Genomic DNA, 18,999 nt, shown 5'->3' with positions numbered 1-18,999 from the left:
CTCTACTGCCAATCCTTATTATCTCCTTCAAACTGAAGGCACTTACCTCAGACATACATTATATGTTAAACCATAGCAAATAAATCAGTGAATGAAACAATACAAAATTTAAAATCTAAATGACTATTCCACTGTGCACGTCACTGTAGAGATTTAACTCTAGGACATCAAAATCTGTAAACCCCATCAGGTAAGGGGCAGTAGGTAGGAGAGACCATTAGAGGAATTGATTCCAGGTTCTTCAGTAACCTCATGTCTGAAGGTCTTTGCAAAACATTGTGCAGCTTTTTTTTTTTTTAAGATTTTATGTATTTATTTGAGAAAGCATGAATGGGGGTGGAGGGGGTGCAGAGGGACAAAGCAGACTCGACGTTGAGCACAGAGCCCGATGCAGAGCTCAATCCCAAGACCCTGAGATCATGACCTGAACCAAAATCAGATGCTTAACCAACTGAGCAATCCAAACACCCCCATTGTATAGCTTTTTAAAAACCAGTCAGCTGGAAATGACATCTGTATTCTCTTCATTTGTCTTTTTATTGATAAAAATTTATTGATGCTTTTTAAACGCCAGGGTGCTAAGAGCTTTAGAACTCTTGAAGTTCATACTACATAATAGATACTTAAGAACATGTGTAAAGACACATGTAAAATAAGCCGTATAATAATGAGTTACTATTGACATGCTTGTTTTTCTCCTGTGGCAGCAATGATAATTATGTAAATAAGTCAAAAGCCACATTGTTTGAAAATTGATGATTTTAACATTAAAGCCTGAAACGGGGTTTTTTCCCAACATTGGATAAATATTTAACTACAGAAAAGTGAGCAATCTAAAACAAGATACAATCCAGGTAATAGATGGCAAGGGCCAGAGTAATTGTTTTAATTGAATCACATTTATTACAAAGTCATACGTCAGTTTCTTCCATTTATCCAGATTGATGCAGACTTTGAACAATTAGGAAATGTAATCTGCCATACGAGAACACTCTATTTTGTAGCCGTTAATGGACTCTTGAAGTTTCTCTTGGCAGATGGAGATGGACACATGGATCACTTACTGCCAGGCTGTGAAGATAAAAACTGCCAGAAAAGCATCATTTACTTAGCAAGATCTGGAACAAAACAGGTATATCATCTTGTTTTTTAATGTCAATAGAGTTACCCTCTTGAAGAAAATCTTCAGAGATTAGGAAAAGTATCTGAAGAGTCAGAACACAGAGAACCCTATATAAATTATTGACGTCCTCATTTTAATTTAATGAAATACATTTAAGTCTTTTTGTGTTTGTTTATTGAGGGGGAAGGCACTGTTATAATCATTTCTGGTGAAGACCTATTCTTGGTCCTGTAATTAAATGATCCATTAGCATTTTTATAGGCTAGGAATATTGTAAAATGTACTGTAACTGTAATAAAAGGTTATGGAGAAAAACATCACATCTATTGTCAAGGCTAATCTTGTCTTTATTTGTGCTATCTAAATCTGTTTCATTCTCTGAAGCTGACTTTTTACCTCTAGCTTGTAGGTAAACAGTTTAGAAGATTCATGTGGCAATGATAGGTTATAACATTGAGAATTTTTCCATATTGTTAACCCTAGACAGAGAAAGCCAGTATTATAGTACTAGAATTAATCAGTTTTGTTTTCTATCTTAGGGAAAGAAATGATAGAATAACATACTGACTTTTATTGCCCTTATAGGAAACCACATTTTATATGAAGACATTAAAGAAAAATCTTCATACAATCAACAGTCAAAACATTTAACTTCTCTACCCATAAAGTATATTATCTTAAGCTTTTTTAAGTTTCGAATCACTGAAAACATGAGGTCAAGTGACACCTAATCATTGTTTCATAAGTATAAGTAAACATAGTAATTATAGCCTGGCTTCAAGAAACAGACTACTGTAAGAATATTTTCAAATTGTACAGTCTGGGAAGATAAATGATAAAAGGATCTCTCTGGGAAGATAAATGTCACAGTTCTTTGGTGACTGTTAAAGTTGTCATATTAATAAAAAATCTTTTTACTTTTTAGACCTTAATACATTTACCTTAATAAGAATACTTTATCCTCTTTAATAAACTGTCAACCTTTTCAGAAATTTGTGATAACTTAGCATTTTGTGAAATTTCCTATCTTCTTCCAAAACAAAACGATTTTTTTCAAAGTCAGGTAAGTCATTAAAACATTTTGATGATAATATATTTTTGCTTTTAAGAAAGATTGAAAATTAATCTAAGATGTAAACAAGTTTTTTAAAAACAGCTTGTTTTCTATAAGTATGTATTTATCATTAGCTATTTTTTCTCTTTTCCTTGGCAAGTCATGCTTTCTTTGGAAAACCTAGAAAATGTTTGGGGTACCCTATGTACTAAACCCTTTTCAAGAAACCACTTTTAATATCGTTTGACTTGGGGCCATATAGAGTCACCTGCTTAAAAGAAACATATGTAGGCATGTTTAGCCTGCTGTCATTTCAAGCCAACTATGCCTGTTTGAACATCTCTAGGGTGTGTGCCAGTATCCATACTTTAACTAATTATGGGCATGTTTATAATTTTAATGGTATGATTTCTGCTCTTCAGATCTTTAGTTTGCATTAGATTATTAGAAATAGATTAGGGCACTCAAAAGAGAAATGGATTTCCAAAAGCTCTTTTTGAAATCAACTTATACTTCTGTTCTCTTCATTATAATCAATACAAAAGTAAAGAACTTACTAATAGTAGATTCCAGCTGTTTAGATGGCAAAACTCATCCCCCTGGACAGGCAGAGCTTCTTCAGGGCTGGTGTTGTCAGGAAGCCTCAGAACTCTTGGCTTTGAAGATGGTGACTGAAGTCATCATCATTTATAAAAGGCAGAGCAGGGGAACAAGGGAGATTCTGTCATCTTCTAACTTTCTTCCTAAGCTGATCCTCCTGGAAGGACATCAGTATTAGATAATATTACATTTTCCTCCAGTTTTTAAAAGTATTCATTTGCGGTGTGCCTCGGTGGCTCAGTCGGTTAAGCATCCAACCCTTGGTTTCTGCTCAGGTCCTAATCTCAGGATCTTGAGATCGAGCCCCCTCCCTGTTGGGCTCCGTGCTCAGCAGGAGTCTGATTGAGATTCTGTCGCCTTCTCCCTCTGCCCCTCCCCCTCCTTCTATCTCTCTCCCTCCTTTCTAAAATAAGTAAATAAATCCTTAAAAAATATTAACTTGAAATTACATTTCCACTCAACACGGCTTTAAAATGGGGGATTTCAACTATAGGAATCAACATCAATTCAAACCTAAAATTCTGTGATTTGGGGAAAAACTTTCAAAGGCTCCATGTACCAGTTCAAGGAAAAATGACTAGTGATGAAATTTCAGCGGGGCTTTATTCTTTCTAGAGTATCAGTCATCTGTTCATCAAAGTAAATAATAACACGCTTAGATTGTAGAGATAAAGAAGTTGAAGTAAGATGATGCTTATGAAGACTTTTAATAGATCGTTTGTTTTGAAAATGGTGAATTTTTTTTTCTAAAGTAACTGTAAAATCTAATCTTTTTCCTCTTATTCCATAGTGGGTTCCAGTCCTACAGGAGTTCAGTAACAAGGGCACACTCTGGGGCTTTGTGCCATTTGTGCATGAGCAACGACCAACTGAAATACCACTTCCTATTACCCTTCATATTGGGGACTACAACATGGACGGCTATCCAGATGCCCTCGCCATACTGAAGAACACATCGGGAAGGTATGGGAATTAATTCCAGTGAGAAATATTTGCAAAAATATCTTTGATTTGATACCTCGTAAACTGAATAGCACCTAAATATGGTATAGTACCTTAAATAGGGAACATGAGGAGTTTAGTTCCTATTTCTTTACGTTGTACCTGAACTTCCAGTGGCTTAGAATACCTGTTCTTTTCCACAGATTTATTTCCTATAGAATAGAAATGAACATCTAATCTAAAATTCAAAGCTCACTTTTCATTCAACAAAACTTTATTTTTAAAAGGCCAAAATTTTTTTCTTTTAATGAGTGTAATTTAGTATTCAAATTTGAGTCAATAAATATTAACTGAGCCATTTTTCTGTGCAATTACACGTGCTCCCTACAGCCAGGAAGCTTCCATTCTGGAGATGGAGACAGGATTGAAAGCAAATAACTGCAATACAGTGTATTACATTCAATAATAGAGGCATATACAGAGGACAGAGTGATTGTACTCTCTATTTTTTGTGGGTTTTTTCCTGGAAATAGTTGAAATTTTGTTTCCTCCTTGGTTTAATTTTCTGTATGTGAGTATAGTTGACACACGACGTTACATTAATTTCAGGTATACAACCTAGTGATTTCACAAGTTTATACATTATGTTGTGCTCACCACAAGTGCAGCTACCGTCTGTCACCATATAACACTATTACAGTACCACTGACCAGTATTCCTTATGCGGTGCCTTTTATTCCTGTGGCTTATTCTTTCCATAATGGGAAGCCTTATCACCCATGCCCTTTCACCCTTAAGGCCAAGATTTTTAAAAACAAATGACCCAGTTACATTTTGAGACTAAAAACCATCGTGGTTAAGAGCTACACCTAGGCTTCAATCTCAGTCCAGTCACTTACCGCCCGTGTGACCTTAGGCAGATTACCTAAACTCATCTGTAAGACATCTGTATCTGTCTCATGCAGTTGTAGTGAAGATTAAATGAGGTAAAAATAAGTGAAGCAATTAGTAAGTACCTAGCACATACAGACTCAGTGAATATTGCCTTACTCTTGCTTGTTTATAATTACATTGAAAATTCAGACATGGTTATTGATATTATTTATATACATAAAATGTATACTTATTACATTATCAGTGATTTTGAGTGCTGCAGCTCCTTTTTTCTCCTTTAGTAGAGGTACCAGTAGATAAATAGTTAAATTTATAATTAGCCTGAGTTTTTGCAGATTCCGCGAATATGACTCTTCCTAAATTTTAACACCTTATTGTTTTCTTCCTATCACGATAAATTATATTTCTTGGCCTTTTTTCTTTATTATCTCCTGCATCATTATCTATCCACAACTTTTCCTCTGTGCATTAATTCATTCTGGAATTAGTGATAATTCAGCTTCACATTTCCTACCAGGCTTATGATACAAAACAACTTCCCTGGAAAAAAATCAGATTTATTTTTGCTTTTAACACCAAACAATGTCATCTAGAAACATATATTTATTTAGAGAAACATATACTATTAGTGAGTGTACCTAAATACTTGTAGAAGATTATGGACAGTGTGCCCTTAAACTTTTCTAAGGATTTGATTTGAAATCACAGTTGTTGTAAGTTATGTATGTGGAGTTTTCCAGGGATGTGATTATCATGCTTCATTACTATGTGTGGGAAGCAATTTTAATGTAAAATGAAATCTCTGAACTGAGTGTGATTATTATTCCTTTTAAAGGTATAGTACCACATAAAAACAAAGAAATGTAAAATTTTTTTATACTGGACATTAATCCTATTCAAGAGAATAAGAAATTGCACCCCAAATTCATTTAAGTCTATGATTACTCATCCTTAGAAGAATATCCAGACAATTTATGTTTTGGTCATAAGGGTTTTATTTTTTTTTTAATTTTGTTGTTGTTTTTAAATTTTAAGTCCCAGTATAGTTGACCTTAAAGTGTTCTGTTAGTTTCAGGTGTACAATATAGTGATTCAGTAACTCCACGCATCACCCGGAGCTCATTACAACTGCCCTCCTTAATCCACATTACCTTTTTCACCCTCCTCCACCCACCTCCCCTCTGGTAACCATGTTTGTTTTCCGTAATTATGAGTTTGTTTCTTGGCTTCTCTCTCTCTCTTTCTTTTATTTTCTTTGCTCATTTGTTTTGTTTCTTAAATGCCACGTATGAGTGAAATCATGTGGTATTTGTCTTTCTCTGACTGACTTACATTACTTAGCATTATACGCTCCATCCATGCCATTGCAGATGGCAAGATTTCATTCTTTTTTATGGCTGAATAATATTCCATTGAGTTTATATTGTCATAAAATTTTTATCAATATTTTCTCTTTTAAACCATCAAATATTTAACTTAAGTTCCTTTAGCATTCAGAAATAATGATGGTATCAAGAGCTAATTCAGCAGGGAACAGTGTAACTACAGAAAACATAAGGTAAGAGGCAGTCAGTCATAGACACTTAATGCTTTTATAAAAGCAACTGTTTAAAACCTGGGATTTCTTTTTGGTTCTTTTGGGGTAGATGAGAATTAAAAGATAGATTTTAGTACATCTCATTGTTCATTAAATCACTAATTCAAAATGAGCCCTGTACTTGAAAGGGAGATGTGTGTCTAGGAGAATTCAGCATAATATATTCCTTGAAACATAGAAGAAGGAGAAAAAGACATAGTGGGCATGATAATCCTTTTCTGCATGAATTCCCTTTTATCCAAAAAGCATTTGTAATTTTTAACTGATTTCAAGATTGCTCTATTGCTGAGAATTAGTGCAGGATTGATGTTTCTAATTTGAAGGGTTGCTCCCTGGAGAATTCTGTCTCCTTTTTCTGTAGGTTTTAAAAATGAGGTAGAGATTATGCATAAGAGAATAAAATCCACAACATGTAATTCATGAAAAGAAATTCTGAAACCATGGTTTGTTAACTTGTTCTGTGTTTTTGTTTTCAGAAGACAGTTGTTTAGATGGGTTTGTTTTTTATCTTATATAAAAGGCCTAATTTATAATAAGTTAACCTTTAAAATCATGGTACATGAAAAATCTCTTTATTAATGACATTTTATAGAGGCAGCCTGGTCTGAGGTCAGTCATTTTACATATATGCCACCACTGATTGGAAACCTTATTTATTTCCTTGACTATCCCATTGCTACTCAGTTGCCCTTAGTTTACTGTCATACTATGCATAGTCATGTCTTAATTCTCTGAATTTTCATTTTATTAAGAGAAGAAAGGAGAACTTAAATGACATTGTTGTACTGTCTCCAGAGACAGAGGCATGGGTGGACACCATTTTTGCACTCTCTTTCTACGTTGCTAATGCACTTGCCTAGCCCTGTATACTAAACGCTGGGTTATGCATGTCCCACCCTGAAACACTCCACAGCCCCAGCCTGCTAAGCCTGGCAGGCAAGCATGCCCCAGCCTAGCAGTCCTTCAGCTCCATCCTACTAAACCCGGCTGGTGCTCTTCCACAGCCTACCCCACTAAATATGACTAGTAGATGTGCCCAGGCCTGACTTACCCCTGGGGCCACCCCACCAAAGTTGGCAAGTAGGCTTCCCTCAGTCTACACTTTCACACAGTCCCACGAAAGCCAGGGGATGTGCATAGTCAAAATAGGTGATGCCCCTTGAACATTTGGCTCTGGTGGTCAGGAAGGCTTGCTTTTCTGGGCCTCAAGGACTAAAACAATGGGAAAGACAGTTTTTGGCAGGCTGCCATCCCCAAGGCACTGCACAGACAGCAGACTGAAACACACTACTAGTTTTCCTATGATTACTCCTTCAAGACTAGAAATAGCCATTTCTCCTAACACATAGAAACAAATACAGGGAGTCCAGCAAATGAGGAAACAGAGGAATATGTTTCAAATGGAAAAACAAGATAAAATCCCAGGAAAAAAAAGAAAAAACTTAATAAAATGGAAATAAGTAATTTACCTGATAGAAAATTCAAGATAATGGTTTACAAAGATTTTCACCAATCTCAGGAGAAGAATGGATGAAAACAAAGAGATAGAAAATATGAGAAAGTACCAAACAGAAATCAAAGAACTGAAGAATATAATACTGAACTGAAAAATACACTAGAGGGCTTCAGTAGCAGAGTAGATGGAGCAAAAGAAAGGACCAGCGACCTGAAAGACAGGGCAGTGACACACAAACAGACCAGCAAAAAGAAGGGGAGACAAGGAGTAAAGATAGCTTAAGGGACATGTGGAACACCATCAGGTATGCTAGCGTTTGCATTATAAGGGTCTCAGGAAGAGAGAGAAAGGGGTAGAAAACTTAGTTGAAGAAATAATGGCTAGAAACTTCTGTAACATGGGGAGGGAAAACAGACTTCCAATGCAAAAAGCCCAAAGAGTTCCAAATAAGATGATCACAAAGAGACCCACTCCAAGACACATTACAATTAAAATGTCAAAAGTTAAAGAGAGAATCTTAAAAGCGGCAAGAGGAAAACAGTATTACGTACAGGGGAACCTCCATAAGACTACAAGCAGATTTTTCAGCAGAAACTTTGCAGGCCAGGAGTGGCATGATATATTCAACGTTTTGAAGGCAAAAAAAATTCCAGCTAAGGATACTGTATCTGGCAAAGTTATCATTCAGATAGAAGGAGGAACAAAGAGTTTTCCAGACAAGCAAAAACTAAAGGAGTTAACCACCATTAAATTGGCCTTACCAGAAATGTTAAAGGGACTTCTTTAAGCTGAAAAAAGGGCCGTGATTAGTAACAAGAAAGCATATGAAAGTAAAGATCTCACTGGAAAGATAAATGTATAGTAAAGGTAGTGGACTAATCAGTTTCAAAGCTAACATGAAGATAACAAGACAGAAGTAGTAAAAATAACTATAACAATTAGTTAGGAATACACAAAAACATGTAAAAATGAAACATCAGAAACATAGAACATGGGAGATGTTGAGTTAAAAAATATATTTTAGAATTCAGATTTAACTTGCTATCACTTGAAAATAGAATGGTATTTATACAGGCTGATATGTTAACCAAAAAGCAAAACCTAGAGTACATACACAAGATAATGTGAAAGGAATCTAAACATAATAAATACTACAGGTCATCAAAACAATAGGAGAGGGCAAGGGAAGAAGAAAAGTACAGAGAGGAACTACAAAACAGCTGGAAAACAATTAACAAAATGGCAATAAGTACATATCTACCTATAATTACTTTAAACATAAATGGAGTAAATTCTCCAAGACATAGAATGACTGAATGGATGAAAGAAAGAAAGAAAGAAAGAAAGAAAGAAAGAAAGAAAGAAAGAAAGAAAGAAAGAAAGAAAGAAAGAAAGAAAGAAAGAAAGAACTTCATATGCCGCATACAAGAGATTCACCTCAGATGTAAGGATACACATGCACTGAAAGTAAAGGGAAGGGAAAAGATGTTTCATGCAAATGGAAACCCAGGGAAACCAGGGGTAGCTACACATATATCAAACAAAGTAGATTTTGAGACAAAGACTGTGATAAAGACAGCATGGGCATGACATGATGAGTGGGTCAATCCAACAAGATATACCATTTGTAGACATTTATACACCCAACATAGGAGCAACTAAATATATAAAGTAAATATTAAAGGACTTAAAGGGAGAAATCAGCAGCAATACAGTTACAGCAGGGAATGTTAATATCCCAGTAATATCAATGGGTCAGTCAACCAGACAGAAGACCAATTAGGAAATATAAGTCTTAAGAGGTCCTTCTAAAAGAGTAGTTGCTAGCTAGACAGGACTACCTCAAAAAAAGCAAAATCTCAAATCAACACTCGAACTTTATACCTAAAGGAACTAGAAAAAGAATAAAGCCCAAGGTTAGTAGAAAGAAGGAAATAGTAAAGAACAGAGCAGTAGTAAATGTTACAGAAACTAAAAAGACAATAGAAAGGATTAATGAAACTAAGAGCTGGTTCTTTGAAGAGAAACAAAATTGATAAACCTCAGCTAGATTCACTGAGAGAGAGATTGGAGAGGGCTCAAGTGTTTGTTTATCCGTAGGTATAGCCCCCTTCATGTTTCTGATGTGATTTGCCTTCTTTATTTCATTCGTCAGACTTGATAAAGTCTTGTCTATTTTATAATTATTTCATTCATTCTATGTTTTTGTTATTGTTGTAGTTACCCAAAGAATCACTTTTATTTTCAATAAGATAAAATTTTTCCATAAATATTTGTTTTTATATTTAATTTGTCTGTTTTGCTTTCTTTAGGTTTGTTTTGTTTGCTTTTTAGTTTATTATATTGAATACTTTTTTTAAATAGATTTTTGCCCTTTCCTTGTTTCCAAATAAGTGTTTTTAAGACTAAATATTTCCTACATACTTGACTACAGACTACATATTTTGATAATTGCTGCTTTCACTGTTCTTTGGTTTGTTTATAAGTTTCCCTTAACCTAAGAGTTATTTTAAAAAGCCTTTTTAAATGTTCACATAAATATGTTTGGGGAGTTGTTTTACATTGTTGTTTTGGGGTTTGAATCTATATTTTTATTGTTTATTATATTTTGTTTGCAAATGCAAACATAAACGTGTCTTGGGTGATACTTCTTGAAACTTTTTGAGATTTTTCTGGTAGTTTCATAGCCCAATGAATGATTATTTGAAATATCATTCATGTTAATTATGTTGTTTAAATCTTCTATATATCCTTATATATTTTTATGTACTTTTAAAAGTATGTTAATCTTTCACTAGGAATGCATTCAATTGTCAGCTTCTCAGTTTTTCATTTGAAAAATGCAGCCACAATTATTAGGTGCACAAGGCTTTATGACTTTTGTCCTCCTCACTTCTTTTGTAAATCATGAACTATCCCCTGTTTTTCCATTTAATTTTTTTTTTTACTTTGAATACTTTTTTGTAATATTGAATTTCCATGCTATTTCTTTTCCTCAGCATTTACCATACATATTTTATTCCTTTATTTTCACCTTTTATGTGATAAAATATCACATAAGGAAAAAATTTACATCTGGTAAAATCAAAGACCTTAAATGTGTAATTGAATAAGTTTTGATAACACGTATAACCTGTATAACCAGTATTCCAATCAAGGTATAAAACTTTCATCACCCCAGAAAATTCTCTCATGCTTCCCTTCTGGTTAATGCCCAGCCTCATAGGCAACCAATGTTTTGATTTCTAACAACGTAGGTTGGCTTTGCCTATTCTTGAGCCCCAGAATACTGTAGAGAGTAATTAAAGACCTAAGAAAAAATGGAGAGAGAAAATATTTGTGCAACAGAATACTCAATATTGCTAGAAAGTCCATTCTTTCCACCTTGACCTATAGATTGAATGCAATTGCCATCAAATTCCCAACAAGTTTTTTGCAGAAATGTATATGCTTATTCTAATATTTACATGAAAAATAATAGATAGCCAGGTTAGAAAATTAAAAGCAAGATTAGCCAAAATTATCTTTTTTTATGATTTATTTATTTATTTGTTTGTTTATTTATTTATTTATTTTAGAGAGAGCGCTTGGGTAGAGGGGGGCGTAGCACAGGAAGAGGGAGAGAGTCTCAAGCAGACTCTGTGCTGAACATAGAGCTCGGTCTAACAACCCTGAGATCATGACCTGAGCCAAAACCAGGAGTTGGACACTTAACTGACTGTGCCACCCAGGTACCCCCTTGCCAAAAATTTCTTGAAGAAAACAACAAAGATGGAGGACTCATGCTACTTTAAGACTTGCTGTGAGGGGCACCTGGGTGGTTCAGTCATTAAGCGTCTGCCTTCGGCTCAGGTCATGATCCCAGGGTCCTGGGATCGAGCCCCACTGAGCGAGGAGCCTGCTTCTCCCTCTGCCTCTGCCTGCTGCTTCCCCTATCTGTGCTCACTCTATCTCCGTCAAATAAATCAATAAAATGTTTTAAAAATTTTAAAAAAGACTTGCTGTGAAGCTGCAGTAATTAAAACCTTGCATATTTACATAAGGCTACTGATAGAGATCAATGGAACAGAACAGAGAGTCCAGAAATAGAACTATACATATTATGATCAACTGATTTTTTTTACGTAGACGCCAAGGCGTTTCACTGAGGAACGTATATGAATGGCCAATAAATATACAAAAACCTGTTCAGCATCATTGGTAATTAGGGAAATAAGATGAAAGCCATTATGATATATTTTTCACACCCATTAGAATGGTTGCAGTTAGAACTACCAGTAACACCAAATGTTGGTAAGAATACAGAACAGCAGAAACTCATATATTTTTTGATAGGAATGCAAAATTGCACATTCATTTTGAAAAACTCTGACAGTTTCTTATGAAGTTAAACATCCATCTTTCCTATGATCTAGCAATTCCATTCCTAGGTACTTATGTAAGAGAAAAGAAAACTTAAGTCCACAAAGAGACTTACAAGGAAATGTTCATGGTATATTTATTTATAATAGCACCAAACTGGAAGCAAATGAAAGCTCCATGACAAGAAAATAGATAAACAGTGGATGTTATATTTGTCTAATTTAATAATATTCCACAATAAAAAGGAGAATAAATTACTGGAGAAGGATAGTCAGCAACATGGATGAATCTCATTAAAGTCTTAGGTTAAGTAAAAAAAGGAGTATATGATGGGAATTTTTTTAAAACTGAATATATGACTATCTTTTAATAATAGAACTTAACCCATTTATTTATTATTTCAAATTTTTTTATTTAATTCTAAGTAGTTAACATATAGTGTGATATTGGTTTCAGGAGTAGAATTCAGTGGTTCATCACTTATGTACAACACCCAGTGCTCATCACAAGTTTCCTCCTTAATACCCATCACCCATTTAGCCTAGCCCCCACCCACCTCTCCTCCATCATCCCCTCAATTCATTCTCTGTAGTTAACAGTCTCTTATGGTTTGCCTCCCTCTCTTTTTTTCTTCCCTCTTCCCTATATGTTCATCTGTTTTGTTTCTTAAATTCTGCATATGAGTGAAATCATATGGTATTTGCCTTTCTCTGACTGACTTATTTAACTTAGCATTGTACTACTAGGTATTTACCTAAAGTATACAAAAATACTGACTCAAAGGGGCACATGCACCACGATGGTTATAGCAGCATTATCAATAATAACCCAAATGTCCATTGGCTGATGAATGGATAAAGAAGATGTGGTATATAAACCACATATATACCAATGGGGTATTACTTAGCCATCATAAAGAATGAAATCTTGCTGTTTGCAGTGACATGGAGCTAGAGTGTATTATGCTAAGAATTTAATTCATTTAAAGGAATATAATTTAGTAGTTAAAAAACTAGATTAAAATTCTGGCTCTACATTTTATTAGCTGTGTGATCATAGCAACTACCAACCTTTGTCTTAGTTTTTGTATCTCAGTAACTCTGTTACTGAGAATAATAGTACCTACCTCATATGGTTATTGTGAGGATCAAAAAATTAATATATGCAAAGGCCTGGGGTACCTGGGTTGCTCAGTCAGTGAAGCGTCTGCCTTTGGCTCAGGTCATGATCCCAGGGTCCCGGGATCTAGCCCACACTGGGCTCTGGGCTCAGGGAGCTCAGCAGGGAGTCAGCTTCTCCCTCTCCACCCTCTCCTTCTGCCCCTTCCCCTCTGCTCGTGCTCTGTCTCTCACTTTCTCTCAAATAAATAAATAAAATATTTTATGCTCACACATATATATAAAGAACTTACAACACTGCATGGCACAATGTAAGTTCTATGTGTGAGTGTCTGCTATTATTTTTTAATTATTTAATATAATGTGGTCACACATGTTTTGATTTATTACTGCCATTTTATACTTTGTATTCATTTTGATTTTTTCTTGGTTCTTTCCCTTCTTTTCTCTCTTCTGTTGGATCATTCAAATATTTCTTCTTCTATAGTTCCTAACACAATTTATACATTATAAATTTTATTTCTGTTGTAGTGGTCATACTTAAATGTTACTATGTATATTTAAATTTTATTTTTAAATGAACTGCTAAAGACAAGACAATACTTAAAGCAAGAATTTAGCACACATTCAGTTCTCTTTCCCCACCCCACTGACTCCCCATTCAGTGATATCATCACCATTTATTTTCACATTTGTTGCTATAATTATTTACACTTGGCTACAGAGTTTTCTGGTTTCTTTGGTCACCACTGAACATAGTGCGTTCCATTCTTTCTTTCATTCGTGTATTATTTTTCTGAATACATTATCAAATAATTCTATCAGGGAGAGTGTACAGAGTCTGTCTAAGACTTTCTGTGTCTGAAGATTTATTTTCCTCTAGCCAGAATGCTAATGTGGCAGACTGTAGGATTCTGGGTTTAAAATCATTTTATTTTATATCCTTAAAGATACTTCACCATTAAATTCTAATTTTCACTTTTGCTAGTGAAAAGTCTGATGCTAATCTGATTGTTCCTTTCATGTTCTAGATAAAAGGTTTGTACTTTATCCATAGTGTTCTGATATGTTATGAGATTGAATCTGTGACTCCTACTTCTATTAAATTTCGTTTTGTTATTTACATCTTTTCTTTGAATCTCTTGACTCTTTCTTGTTTACTTGTTCATCTTTTCTGAAGCTTATGATAGAACAAATGCAGGAACTTCTGGATCTGTCTTTCATTGTCCGTCCTCCCCACATTTTTTATCTTTTATGTGTGCTGAGTTGTGGAAGAATATTTGGCTCAATTCACTACCTTCATTACAGAATTGAATAGGAGAGAATTTGGGGTTTAATTAAAACAGACTAGTCACCACTATGAAAACAACTCATAAGATATGACTGCCAGTGGATCAGCATTTTATATGTAGAGGGCAGCACACTTCATTTATTACAGAGAGTAGTGGATGGTATATGAATGTATACGTTTGCCTTTCGAGACAGACTATATGATAAATTTCATTACTTATATAGTTTTGCTACCCAGATAAATTCCAATAAGCAATTTCCTATATAATCAATGAGTACATTGCCAATTTTTATATAAAACTATACTTTATAGACTAAATTAAGCTTTTTAGTTGTTGAATCATCAGCATATATAGTTAACTTTTATCAATGGTGAGGGGGTGCTGGGAATAATATAAGTATATTATATTTATAAAAATCGGTTTTATTTCACTTAAATTAGCTTCCTTACTAGAATAGTACCACAGTTTCATGACCTCTAAGGAACAGTAACACTGCTCCTTCTAAAAAGCAGTAACGTGGAAGATTTTGAACTCCTATTTTTGTAATTCTTACCAGCTATATGAATTAGACTAATGGTAGTAGAAACGGGCACTATGGAATCCATTTCTCAGGATGACAGAATGGAAAATGACTCTCCTTTTAGTCCATGAATAAGGCAGGACTTAGATTCAGACCTCTCTTAGGTATGTACTTGCAGTCAAATATATTAATAAAAGAAGAAATAAAATATACACTTCTTCCACTACATTATATATCACTTAAGTTTAAAAGAAAAGTTTATTTCTAAATGCAGCGTAGAAGAGAAAGACAAGACCACAGACTTCAGATTCCATTTTAAATGCCAGTGGTGCCACATAGGAGTTCTGCTTCTTTCAGCAAGGTATTTATCCTATCTGTATATCCCCAAATCTGTATAATAAGTATAGTTATACCTCCCCTACAAATATCTTGTGAGGATTTCATGAAATACCATTCCTTCCCCACTTCCCTCTCAAACTAACCTTATTAAGAAGCTTGTATTTAAAGTAGACTTAATTCAATTCAACAACGTGAATGTTGACTTTAATTCCAAAAGACCTGTAACAGCTAGGTAGCCCCTGACCTAGAAAGCCCACAGATTATTGTCAGTAAAAGAACTGACAGCTAATTTTGAACCACAACTCCTAAACCCCAGTATGTTTATGTGTTAGAAATTTAAAATATATAAGTTAAAACATATCAATCTAAGTATATAATGTAAATATTTTTTTCAAATCTAAATGGTTTAGTCAGATTGGAATCTTTCTCAAAAGACAGCATATTTACTCAGAAAACAGTAATCTCAAAAGTATCTCTCACAGATTGAATACTTTAAAGGTAGAATGGTTTGACAGTTTCCAAACGAAAATGAGTGACACTTAAAGGGAAAATTAAAAAGTATTAGCAAAAATATTTCTTCTGTTGACTTAAAGAAGTAACTTATAATTTTCTAAGTCTTTCCATGTCCTCTGGATGCAAGCTTTTTTCCAAGGCTGATAGATTAAATGCTACAATGAGTGACTGTTTTCAGTGTTGTTACACATGAATTAAAGAAACAAAAGCCAAGCCAAAAAAAAAAAAGGTCTGTGGTAGCAAAATCTATCTTTTTATATAAATCTATCACCTTTTCTCACTTTCTTCATGAGCGAAGGGAAAGGGACACTCATAAAGAATATATAATGAAAATATATATTAGCCTTGTTACCCATTGTCTTTGTATCTTTATCATTAAATAAATCTAAGTAGAATTTTGAAGATCTGGGGATGGGTTTGTTTTGTTTTGTTTTGTTTTGTTTTGTTTTGTTTTGTTTTGTTTACGGAGGAGAGGCTTGATTCAGACTGTTTTCTTCATCCCCAATATCCACAGTAAGCAAACATATCAAATGTAGACCAGACAGCAAAGCAGCAGGGCACATGGGATGAGAATTACATTTGATGAAAAAGATTTGTCTTAGAATCCTGACTTTGGGTCATTGTTTCCTCATCTGTGAAATGAAGCAAAATCTTATGCTACATTACAGAGAAGTTGTCAAAGCAAGATAATATATATGCAGGAGGAAACTTCAAAGTGTTTAATTAAGTTAAGCCTTTATTTTAATCTTTAATTTGTTGGTAACAGTTTTTTACTACTTAATTATCTACAGTGTTTAAATTTACAACATTTAGAAACTACAATATTGAGATTTGGGGTATAGTATAATCTCCTTTAATTATACATTATATTAGGCATTAACATTGCTCAAAATAATAATAATAAAACCAAAAAAGATAGATCATAGCTAAAGAAGAGTTCTCTTCCTTGGTAATAATTCTACTAATTGAAATATTTGGGAAAGAGGCGATTACTTTTTAAAAGACAAAATTTAGATTACTCTTATAAATTTCACTAAAGCATTTATGGGTTTGCCTTTACTGTAATACTGTAATATGTAAATATTTATTTTACCATAATATATAATATTTCAATCGATTGTCTTTCAGTGAAAATCTATACCAAGAATCACTTTGACTCTGTTGATATAAGGACGGGGATTGTCTAAGGAGCATTGTGTTCTTTTGTTGTGCATTTTGTTCCCATTGTCTTTTAGGAATTCTCTCGTTGAGAGTTTTATTTGCATTTATAAAGGCATATAAAGTACTGTTTTCCTATAGTTTTTAAAGATTTAGACTCATGGCCTTTTAGGGTTGAAAGAAAATTTAAAATCATGTTGTCCATTTCCCTCGTTTATGAATTGATTAGGGCTCAGAGCAGTTACATGACTTAGCTAAGATCACCCAGTTAGTAGTGGAAATGAGTAGATTACTTAATTAGTTCTGGATTCAATGTACCAAACTTTCCATTTGATTGTGCTGAGTATTTATTCATTCAACAATTTTCCTACACTTGGAAGGGAGCATTTATGCTAGGATCTGATGATACAGAACTTAGTAAGACATATACATATCCTTATGGTATTTCAATCTGACTAACTGCACAATCCTTTTAAAAAGTTAAGTGCTATGATTGAGTAGTGCAAGAAATAATGAAAATGTATAGCAGGGTCATTTGTTCTGTTCTAGAAGGATTCAAATGAGAAGACTTTCCTGAGGAAGTGATGTCAATAGTTGAAGTTTTTATGTATGTACGACACTGTATTAAGATAGAAAAGAAGTTAAGTTGAGACATGAGTCCTATCTGTAAGTTCTAACAGAAGTCAATGCTGACTTTTCATCCCGAGAACAAACTGTGAATCTTATACAGTTAGCCAAAAATACTTGAAAAGATGGTCAACATCATTTGTCATTAGTGAAATACAAATCAAAGCCATAATGAAATGCCACTTCATGCCCACTAGCACGGTTAAAATCAAAACTCAGTAACAAATGTGGCAAGCATGTGGATAAATTGGGACTCTCATACACTACTGGCAGAAATGTAAAATGAGGGGCGCCTGGGTGGCTCAGTTGTTAAGGGTCTGCCTTCGGCTCAGGGCGTGATCCCGGCATTCCGGGATCAAGCCCCACATCAGGCTCCTCCGCTATGAGCCTGCTTCTTCCTCTCCCACTCCCCTCGCTTGTGTTCCCTCTCTCGCTGGCTGTCTCTCTCTGTCAAATAGATATATAAATAAAATCTTAAAAAAAAAAAAAAAAGAAAAGAATTGTAAAATGATGCAGCTGACTTGGAAAACACTAGCAATTCCTCAAAAATTTAACATATAATTACCATGGAATCCAGCAATCCTACTCCTGGATATGTATGCAACAGAGTTGAAATCTTGTTTAAGCAAAACATACATATGAACATTCAGAAGCATTATTCATAAAAACCAAAAGTAGAAACAACTCAAATGTCCATCATCAAATGAATGGATAAATACACAGTGAAATATTACTTATTTAAAAACAGGAAAGAAGTACTGATACGTACATACTACTATGTGGATGAATCTTGAAAACATTACACTAAGTTAAGCTAAACACAAAGGCCACATATATGTTTCAGTTTATTTAAAATTTCCAGAATAAACAAATCTGTGATACAGAAAAAAGATTAGTGGTTATCAGGAGATGGAGGCAGAGAGGAATTGGGGCTGACTGCTAATGAGTATGGGGTTTCTTTCTGGGGTGATGGATATATTCTGGAATTAGATAGTGGTGATGATTGCACACCAGAGTGAATATACTTAAAAGCACTTAATTACATGCTTTGAAATGGTGAATTTTATAATATGTGAGTTATTTCCATGGATTATGCCATGTACATGAAATTTTTTCAAAGGTACGTATCAAAAAATGTACATTTATTTCTCTTGTCATTCTCTGAGGAACACAGAGAATAATTCTAATTAAAGTGGTCATGGGGAAAGTGGGCATAGTTTATCTGCCTCCTTATGAAATGATCTGACAGGTGGTTGAAGAATATAATGAAATAGGTATTCGGATTTTATTTGTTTGAAGAAAAAATTATTATGAAAACATTTATCATCTGTTTAGATGATGGCTACATTGTACATTGCAACTGAAAAAGATACCAGAGAAGTTAAAATTTAGTTTCTTCTCTCA

At 34.2% G+C, this 18,999-nt stretch overlaps 1 protein-coding gene across 1 annotated transcript in view; it reads left to right on the top strand.

The window, feature by feature from the left end:
• ITFG1 (integrin alpha FG-GAP repeat containing 1) overlaps positions 1 to 18,999 on the top strand; it is a 270,843-nt gene that overhangs the window by 117,933 nt on the left and 133,911 nt on the right. Inside the window, exons 9-10 of the mRNA XM_045814692.2 lie at positions 1,038 to 1,132; positions 3,568 to 3,740. Coding sequence (XP_045670648.1) covers positions 1,038 to 1,132; positions 3,568 to 3,740 — 268 coding nt within the window. The remainder of the gene's footprint in view (positions 1 to 1,037; positions 1,133 to 3,567; positions 3,741 to 18,999) is intronic.

This window comes from Ursus americanus, chromosome 21, assembly GCF_024610735.1.
Source record: "Ursus americanus isolate L20-20 chromosome 21, mUrsAme1.1.p, whole genome shotgun sequence".
In the NCBI taxonomy this organism is placed as follows: domain Eukaryota; kingdom Metazoa; phylum Chordata; class Mammalia; order Carnivora; family Ursidae; genus Ursus; species Ursus americanus.
The sequence above is the reverse complement of the archived record's forward strand: the minus strand, read 5'-3'. Positions and strand labels throughout refer to the sequence as shown.